The sequence below is a fragment of the Pteropus vampyrus genome, unplaced genomic scaffold (assembly GCF_000151845.1).
Source record: "Pteropus vampyrus isolate Shadow unplaced genomic scaffold, Pvam_2.0 Scaffold39, whole genome shotgun sequence".
Taxonomy (NCBI): Eukaryota; Metazoa; Chordata; class Mammalia; order Chiroptera; family Pteropodidae; genus Pteropus; species Pteropus vampyrus.
The window spans coordinates 3,758,708-3,768,925 of record NW_011888820.1 but is presented as its reverse complement, the minus strand read 5'-3'; the positions used below and the strand labels follow the sequence as shown (position 1 = coordinate 3,768,925).

Below are 10,218 nucleotides of genomic sequence, written 5' to 3'. Positions count from 1 at the left end.
AAAAAAAAAAAAAAATTATTCCCACTAAATAATAACAAGGAAATCGCATTTGTTTAGGGGGAGGGGGGTAAAGGAAATGATAAATCAGCCACCCCAAACAAATAGCTATAAAATAGGTAGTAAAAATGGTTAAGATGATGACAGTTAAGGACTGAGTCTTTTTGGCTGAAACCATCAATATCTCTCAAAATGTGATATATTTGTAAATCCTCCATTTATATTTTTTATTGTTTTGCCTGTTTAAATCACATTTTATTTGAGGTATTTGTCTTTATTAAAGATTTTAATTTGTCATATCTGTTGCAAATCATAAATTCCTTTATGGAAATGTTGAGACATAGAGGTAATAGCTGGGCATTAATATTACTTAATGAGTATTACATACATTATTTTGCAGTGTTTTGTTATATAAATCAGATTGAGATATCTGGTTTTGTCTTTAGTAATCTTATTTGCTGTACATCATTCATTGCTCTCAGAGCTGGTTTTCTTGTTTTCTCTCTGTCCTTCATCCCAGCTTTCTCTTACTGGCTCCAAAGACTACAGCAAGAAACATGCTTTGAGTCTCCAGATATCAGGGCTGCTAAACAGAAGAAAAAATGCAAATGAACCTGATCACCATCTTCCTCAAACTGTCTCATCTCAGCATCACTTCTCTGCTGGGTGACATATCTCCCAGGCACTCTTTCCCTTCTCCCATTTCTAAACAGCACAAGTCACTGAAATCGATGACATCTTGTCATCAATTTCATCATGGTTCTTCAAATGTTTGTTGTGTTCCCACTCTGGATCCAGCACTGTGCTACGTGCTATGGGCTCTTAAGGTTGACAGTTCGTACACTGAGGAGTTTCCAGTTCTTTTGAGGAACTGTTTATCGCTGTTTCTTCTCTATTTCACCATTTCATGCTCAGATTGCTGCAGCTGTCTCCCAGGTGGTCTTTTGCCTCCAATCTTCACCTCTCCAGGCTTGCAGCAGACTGCTGCTGGAGTTATGGCCCTACGGCAGCCTTTACACTAGGTCACTCCCTTGCTCAAAATCTGCAGTGGAACCCTATTATTCACAGCCTAACTTTCAAGATCCCTTGAAGTCTGGCCTCAATTTACTGCTTCGATTACTACAGGTAGTTCGTTCTTTTTGCTGCAGCTCAATGCAGGAAATTGCTCATATAGCAGTTTCCAACTTCCCACTAAATTATCAAGAGTAATGATGTCATAATGCTTTATATTTGAAGAGCGCTACCTACATGCTGTAATTACCTTTATGCATACTCATTTTCATATATTTATTCAAAGATTTGTCACCAAATAAGTCATATCTATTACCAATGACATATCTAAAAACTATTTTTATTTCCAAAGTAAAATGATGCTTCAATTCTACAAAATCAGAATAACTTTTATATGTATTGATTATGTAAGTGACGTGCTTTGTACTGAGTAATCCAAGAAGTGTATAAAGGTAAGGGCAATATTACATTACAATGTATTTATGTTTTGGAGAGGTTATTTACTTTTTCTGTTTTTAAAAAATTCAAACCGTACAGACTCAAAAAGTCCTTTTCTACATTTTCCCTTCCCTACTCTCTACCAGATATAACTACTATTAGCATTTCTTGAATGTCCTTCCAGATATCTTTTTTTTTTTTTTAATGCCTACAGCACCCGGTCTTCCTAGGTGGTCTCCCATTCAAGTACTAACCAGGCCCGACCCTGCTTAGCTTCCGAGATCAGACAGGATCAGGCGTGTTCAGGGTGGCATGCCATAGACCAGATATTTCTATTTTCTATGTTTGATGCCTTTTCTCCCATTTTAATAAAGTTTCTTATAGCACAATAGCATTACAAATTATGTCATTGATTTTAGAGCTGTGGGCCCAATGGGGACTTCTTCCTGTATTGTTATGTCCTGACTACTACCCAAAAGTAGTTAAAGTAACTCAAATATAAAATACATATGTAAGGACTTAATGGAAAAAATTAACAAAATCTTTTGTCAGGAAAGACAAGCTACTAAAAGCATAGTCTAATGGTAGCTACTCTAGTTGGGGGCAACGTCAGGTTTACCCTTAAGTTTCTTGACAGCCAAGGAAAATGGGGAAAACACAGAGCTTCCATACCATTTTCACTGGTAGAAAAACGCAATCACACTAGTTCATGAGAAATCTTTTCCAGAATAGCCATAAATGTATCTAATTATTTGAAGGACTCTAAAATGGAGCAGCAGTTTAGAGAGCAATGTCTTATATTAGGTCCTTTTGATTTTCTTTGTCTCAACAAGAAGGCATCAAAGGTATCCTTAAAGGGAGAAAAAACTGAAAATGAGAGACTGAGTCATCCAGAGTTCAGTCCTTGAACTTCTGTTTATCAGTACTCACCATCTGATCTAGTCTTCTGGCTTTAAATACCATCTATAAACTCCGACTTTATATAGCTTCAATATGTTCCCCCCCAAAAAAAGTCCTATATCCCACTGCCTACTCAATACCTTCATATGAAAGTCTAAGAGGGATGTCTCCTCTCTGCCAATTTGGTCCTCCTTTAGTCTTTGCTATCTTAGTTAATGGACATGTTAGCCTTCTCTTTCCCTTACAACTCACACCAGCAAATCAGCAAAACTTGCCATATCTACCTTCAAAATATATCCAGAATTTAACCTCATTTTATCACCTCCATCCCTACCACCTGTCTAAATCAACACCATCTCTTATGTGGATTTTGCAATAATTGACAGGTCTCTGCTTCCTTTTTCTTTCTTTTTTTTTTTTTTTTACGGAATATTACAAGCATGCACAAGAAGTGTTAATAATAAAATAAACCCCAATGTACCTACCTGAGGAATATACAGGCACTGTACATATATATGGTTCATTATTATAAGCTGGAATCCACATGTGCTTTCTTGTAATCTTTCTTCTTGTGTTATATAAGTTTAACTTATTCACTCAATCAGCATACATATCTTGATTGATTACTAAGCAACCTCTATGCTTACACTTGAAAAGAATCCATCAATGCCTAAGGCAGGCCCTTTTCTTTAAGCATCTTGAGAGAAACATGTTTATATAAAGGAGCTGGGATGCTCTGATTGACAAGACAATACCTCAGGCTCACTTTGACATATCCAATTCATGAACACAGTGCCTGGCACTGGTTCCTTTCTTTTCCCTTTACAAAGGACTTTAATTTTTTGTTATTTCATCCCCACCATTATCCTGGAAGTTAGGTACGGTGGCTACTAACATTTAAAGATAAACTAATAGGCAACAGAGCCAGGATTTGAAGCCTGATCTTTCTTCAAAGGTAATTCACTTTCCCCCTACGGTTCACCTTCTGGCTGTCAGGATCACACAGTAGTTAAAACCACAGGCTCTAGAATCAGAACACAGGAATTTAAGACTCATCTTTACCAGTTATTATGTAACTGCAGCACAGAAATCATGTCGATCGTACTTTTAAAATTTGTAATTTCAATTACTCAAAGGTGTTACTTCTCCAGCTCAAGAATAGAAAGCTTTCTGCCTTTCTTACTGTCAAAGAAAAGGTTCTTCTTGATGGAATACTTCAATCCTCTTTGCATTCAAACCCTCAAGATATAACTTAACATTCAGAGAACTAGATATGGCTCATTTACTGAAAAAACCTCAAAACTATTCCATTCCCAACATTTATTTCAGGTATGTGCAAACATTTCCTGAAAGATGTATTATACATTTGGTTTTCTATATATAGAAATGGTTATAATTATCAGCCAAAGGCTTAGCAGTTCTCATATCCAGATTTAAATCTCCTATAATGCTTCACATTATAAATATAAAATGTAGCAATCATATTAACATGAAGTTAGATAATATCTTATGCAATGCCCTTAACTCTGGGCTTGGCCTGGTGATGTCCTTTAGCCAATGAAATGTGAGTGGAAGTGGCATGCCACTTGTGGACAGGAACTTTAAAAGCCACCACATGGGTCCACTGTTATTTTCCCTTTGTCCCAAGATTATCAATGTTCCGACAGAAGCTGTACCTTCAGCTGGGATTGTGAAATTAGGACGACACACAGAGCAGAGACACAGCTGACCAGAAGCTGAAAGGTCATGTAAGCATGAAATAATCCTTTATTATTGTAAGCCACTTAAATTTGTTTGCCAACCCAAATATAACCTAGCAAAAGTTAACTTACATGAGAAACAAGCCACTCTATTTAAGATCTTACTTCTTACTGGCCTCTGACCTAGTCCTAGGTTTATCTGATTAATCATTTTTCTACAAACAAGATATTCTGATGTCTTAATATCCTTGGTTTGCTTATTCCTCCTTACTACTTTTTGCTTACTCAGGTTAAAAAAAAAAAATGCTGAGCAAAACAAAAATTAACAGAGGAGAAATGTTAGTGCATGTAATGCAACCTAGAAGCAGAGTATCTATGCTTTAAAAAGCTAAAGGACAGTGGTAGTTAGGAAAGAACACAACCCATTGATGGCCTAGAAAGCTCACAGGTAGGTAGGTCACAGTCTAAAAAACGGTAGAAAATAGGCAAAAGTTCTGCAGTTTCACAAAGATTAACTTCTCCCCTAAACAAAACTAAATCTGTCTCTTTAGCCCAGTGTGATGAATGTTTTTCCATGATATAAACCTTCTGTCTTCTTGATCTTTCACCTGCAATTGCTGTAATACCATCTCTAGGGTCATGACACACTGACTGTTTACCTTTTTCTTACAACTCAAAAACTCCTACTATGAATTTAACAAAGTCAAAGGTAACTGATATAGAAAAACTGACCCCACAAACACACACTGCTATAAATTTTTTTTTATAAAACAAGTTTATAAACTAAGATTATCTTAGTCACATAAAAAAAAAAATAGAAATGTATTCAACCAATCTCAAAGACACACCAGGCCCTCTCCCCTCCAAAAAAAATCTATTAAAAAAAGAAGCAATGAAGTACCTTCTTTTCACAAAGCAATATTCTAGGTCCTTTAGAAGATACAAAAGATAAAACAAGGTCCTTACGCTTCTGGAATTCAGTGGAAAAGATGTATATTAGAAAAAAAAGTTATAAAGTAAGAATATTACGAAGTAAATTGTAATATAAAAAAAGAAGAAAAGGAGTGGGGGGAAAGTAACAACATATGTCTTTAGGTCCTGACATGAAATATTCTTGGGAAAATCCAGCAGAGGACCGAAACTATACACCCGTTAGCCAAATACAACGTCAAAATTTGTCCTTGACACAAGAAGCAGATTGGCTTAACAGACAGTAGCTATGATCTTAACAAGAAACATTCAAAAGATAAGCTACACATCTATATTGAGGGAGAAGAGTATATTTAATGTCCTGCTTAGGTCTTCTTTGTTTAGAAAATCTGGTTGCTTGTATACTCATTTGTTATTGTGGTCCAACAATTTTATCCCAGGAAAGAAACTAATAAATATTAGGGCATAACATCCACTCTATCCACCTATCCTGCACTGACCACTCATTCAGTTATTCTCCCCAAAGGCTTCGACAAATCTGATGTGCCCACCCCAATTGCCAAGTACATCAGACGAGTCCAAACCATTGAGATCACTAAAACTTCCCAGCTTTGAGATTCTTCAATACGTTACTTTTGAAAGTAAGTTATAAAGTCAGACTCAAAGGGGAAAAAAATTTTGCTCACAGAAGAAAAAATTAGTGATGAAATTTGACCTGGACAAATTACTTGATGTAAAGACCGAGGTGGCTGACTTTGAAGACTGTAGTACTTTAGCTATCAGTCACTGATTAAAAAGAAAAATATATTAACTTACCAACAACTGATGCACCTCTTTCTGCAAAAGCCAGAGAATAGGCTCGTCCCAGCCCTAACGAAAAACAAAATAGAAAGTTGAGCAAATGTTGGCATAATTTTTTTGGTACACTCAACTCAATCCCTATATTAAAGTAACTGGTGAATAATTACATTACAATGGTGAAGTCTTCATTGGTTCTCTCAACTTCTCCTTCACCTTCTGTTTGCAGAGGTTGGAAAAATCTTCAAGGCTCTTTAAAATATGAACCAGTTTGTGAACAGAAGGTGCTAAGTTCTGTCTAGTCACAATTTATTAATGCTTCACAAAATCAACTTAATGGGCTGCAATCTGCATTTATTTAATGAAACAGAACAGAATATCTCATAGAGTGCACTTCATTTACTATTTACCATGCCATGACTGTTTCAAATATAGTGTTTGTATGTACTGAGTCCTAATGTAAAATATATTTCATATTGTGAATCACTGTCAAAAGAGGTTTGAAACACTGAGTACATCACTTCATTATTTTCATCAAAAGCAAAGTGCAAACAAAATGTTTTCCTAAAAACATGATCATTTTAGAATGAATATAGCTATGAGTTTAAAACACTCGGCCACTAATTAATACTAAAAGCATTTTCTTAAAGGTAGCATTAGAATCCATTTTATTGATGGAGATGTAAAAGTACATATGGATTAACTGAAAATTCCATTATCACTTTTAATATATAATTCAAATTAATCATGCATTAGGGTCATGCATGCATTTGATTTGATTGGGAAATCAAAGGCACATAAGGTCAAGAATCCTGCACTTGGACATTATAGAGGTCTCGTACTCATGAGAAATGGTGTAAAATCTCACTACAGAGAATTGGTGTGGCTATGAGTGGCTTGTTTTAATTTTTTTGCCCTTTAAAAATAACAAATCCTCATTTTGCTTCTCCTGAAATATAGGAAGATCTGGCCTGCTTCAGAAATGTCTCTGCTTGCCAGTTCCTACTGTCCCCACCTCACTCCCATTTTATTCCTTTATCATTTGCTTGACTCCTATAGGCATTTGAGTTTCCAACCAATGCCAAGACTCCAGTGGACTCCAGTAGAGTAGTTCTCCCCTTTATCCTCTGGGAAGATATTCTACGACCCCCAATGGATACCTGAAACCTCGGATAGCACCTATCCCTTTATATACTGTTTTTTCCTATACATACCTACATATGATAAAGTTTAATTCATAAATTAGGCACAGAAAGATTAACAGTAACTAATAATAAAATAGAACAATTATAACAATATATTATACGTTATGCAAATGTGGTATCTCAAGTAACTTAATGTCCTATTCTCACCCTTCTTGTGATGTGAGATGATACAATGCCTATATGATGAAATGAAATGAGGTGAATGATGTAGGCATTCTGAGGTAGAATTTAGGCTATGATAAGGGTTACTTGAACACAAGCACTGTGATACCACAATATTGACAGGCAGTATATGCTTTACAAAGGGATGACTCATGTCTGGAGTTGGACAGAGCAGGACTGCTCCAGATTTCATCAAGCTACTCAGAACAGTGCGTAATTTAAAATTTATTATTTCTAGAATTTTCCATTTAATATCTTTGAACCAAAAGTAACTGAAACCATAGGTAAGGAGGGACTATTGTATAGTGCTTGGGTTGATAAGCATACAAACTCCAAGGAGATCTCTTAGATGCCCTCTTTAAAGAAGTGCCTCCCGAGAACTAAAAATCAGAGAACTTAAAATCGTCGGACAAAAGGAAAGAAACACTAAATAACTGACTTTTCAAAGGCAAGGAACTGACAGCTCTATCCCTCTGGGGGTGATTCCAGACCCTGGTCGGCTTTTCAGCAAACTTTAAAAGACTTGAGGGAAGCAAGAAGAGTAGCATTTGGTGCGCAGACACAAGCCTCAGTAAGGACTTTTACCTAGCCCTGCAACAACCCACAGCGCAGCCGGGCCTTCCTCCTCACGCAAGACCTGGGCCTTTGAGAAGGTGGGAAAGGGGGCTGCACCTGACTGTGTGACTAGGTGTTTCTGGCTCCCCACTCACGGCTGGCCAGCTCCACCTCTCCCTCCACAATAGATCTGGTGCTCCAAGAACAGCCCGCCCCACCGAGATCCGTCACTCGCTCCACAAGCCGCTTCCTCTCCAACTCTCCACCGCTGCCGGCTGCTGCCCTGACGCTGGGACCGCAGCTGCGGCTGCGCACTTATCCCAGGCCCGAAAAATGGGGCTCCCGGCATGAGGGGGAGATGAGCGCCCGCCCTCCACACTTCGTGTACTCACCTCCACCTGCGCCGGTGACCACTACCACACGCCCGTCGAAGCTCAGGGGCGAATCCATGCGTCCTGCCTGCAGCGACGCACACAAGCAGAACCGCTGGGGCTCAGACTGCGAGATGAGAGGGACAGTGGCAGAGGCCGGATAGAAGTGACCTGCTAATTTCGGGGAAGGACACGTACGCCGTTGTTTTCCAAGCGTGCCTGCGTGGGGATCCCTTGGAACTCTGGGTAGTGTAGTCCGCCTTGCTTCCAGCGGCGGCGAGCGCCTGCCCCAGACGCTTGACTTGACAGGCCATTTCTGCTTCGAGAAGTAGTAATAGGTGTTGCTGGAACCAGTGTGGTAAAATGGCTGGTTTGGCACCTTGCGTTTATCCATTCACTTATCGTTTTGTCATTCTCTCAATAAGCGTTTGTTTGTTTGTTTGTTTGTTTGTTTGTTTGTTTGTTTTAGCCACTAGCCTGGAGAAATAGGACGCAGCCCATATCCTTATGTAGCTTTCTGAAATAGCCCCTAAGAAGGAATGGCATCCTTACCAATGGGTAAAGATTTCTCAGAGTGTAATCGCCAGACATCCTGCCCGAAAATCATCTGAGAACTGTCAAAATGCAGTCCTGGACCCAGACGCTGACCTCCTAAAATATAAATAGAATATCAGAGGACAAAAAAAAAAATTTTAACAAGTGCTCCTAAATGATTTTTATTTTTGTATGTTGAGAACAGTCATAGGGTGTAATTCTTTCAACATTTATTAAGCATCTGTGGGCGGTAGGCACAAGTTTACAGATGAACAATAAAGTCCTCCAGAGGTCTTCAAAGCCAGATGATAAGCCTTTAATAACAGTGCAGCATGATAAGACTTGTAACAAATACATACACGTCAGCTAATGGTGCCAAAATAAATGGACCCTATCTCTGCTGGGGAGAAGAGAAAACTTATCAAAGGAGATGATGCCCAAAGTACCTTAAGAAATGGGCTCTGCAGATAAAGGAGGACATTACACATAACGGAACTACTGGCTAAATTGGTAGGGAGGGGGAGGGGGAAGGCAGCAGAAGTCTGATCGCATTTAGATGTTTTAATTTAGTGCTGAAAGTGGTTTTAAGCAGAATTACTCCAGGGAACACATTTACAACGTGGAAAGATCACTCTGCACCATTACTGAGGATTGATTGGAGATTGGCAAGGAAAGCAGATGGAAACTTACTAAAAAAAATTTGAAGGTCAAGTAAATCAGAGAAAATGTTGAAGGAGGAAAATTCGAGGATACTTTTGGAAATAGAGTCAGATCTTTGTTATTAATTGGATGTGGATGTGAGGGAGGAACGACTGAAATAACCCCCATATTTCTTGCTTGAGAATCTAGGTTATGGTGGGCCATTCATCAGGATCAGGGGAGAAGAGCAGCTTTGGGAGGGAACATGACTGCAATTTGGAGCAAATCGCGTTTGGGAAGCGAAGTGAAGCTATGGCTGGAGATGCTTAGCAGATAGCTGTGGTTCTTAGAACTCTGAGAGTTTGGTTTCAATGTTTAGGCAGAGAAAGAAAAGTCTCCCTGTAACTCAAAACTAAATCTCCAAAGAGCTGAAAAGCTTGTCCCTAAAGCAGCACTTTGCTCTCTTGAACATTTGTCCACATGTGCCTTACATTTGACCCTTGAACCGAAACCCAGGAAAGTTAGCCCGGAGGGAGCTGATCCTAAAGACAAGAAAGCACATGTGATAAAAAAAAAAGGTCACTCTCAGAGCTTTGGACCAGGACGTCACGCCGCCCCGGTGCTGCCTTCCATCAGTGGGGGCCGGTTGCCTGGAGGTGGAACCCTCTACCCAGTCCCCAGGCTGGCGCTTGCTGCCACCGCACCAACTGCTCACTGCAAAGGCGAGTCTACGCCTGACGCTATCCTTAGTTCAGACCAGTGACTACCTTTTCTGCTTACTAGCCACCAAGAAGGCGTGGCGGCCCAGCTAGGCTTGAATCAAGATGTAAAAGAGATCCTTGGTCACGGCCGGCCATATAGGAATCCTAAGTTCAAGGGTAAGGCTATGTGGCAACTCAATAAACCTTTGTCTCCACACTCCTGCTTCTCGTAGAGAAAACTGATGCAGCTATGGCAACTGAGCGGAGCCAAATTTCC

The 10,218-nt window shown here is 39.2% G+C and overlaps 1 protein-coding gene and 1 pseudogene across 4 annotated transcripts in view; both read right to left on the bottom strand.

Annotated features, from left to right (window-relative positions):
* The window catches only part of HSD17B4 (hydroxysteroid 17-beta dehydrogenase 4), an 81,378-nt gene extending 73,101 nt beyond the window's left edge, over window positions 1-8,277 (bottom strand). For 3 of the 4 annotated variants that reach the window (XM_011358276.2, XM_023529567.1, XM_023529566.1), the window contains exons 1-2: window positions 8,089-8,277; window positions 5,793-5,846 (exon numbers count right to left, since the gene is read on the bottom strand). In XM_011358276.2, coding sequence (XP_011356578.1) covers window positions 5,793-5,846; window positions 8,089-8,146 — 112 coding nt within the window. In that variant the 5' untranslated portion in view covers window positions 8,147-8,277. Of the gene's footprint in view, window positions 1-5,792; window positions 5,847-5,944; window positions 6,027-8,088 lie in introns of those variants that run through there. The other variant, XM_023529568.1, reaches the window with a different exon arrangement.
* LOC111738515 lies at window positions 1,652-1,769 on the bottom strand (annotated as a pseudogene).
* Window positions 8,278-10,218: the final 1,941 nt, after the last annotated feature.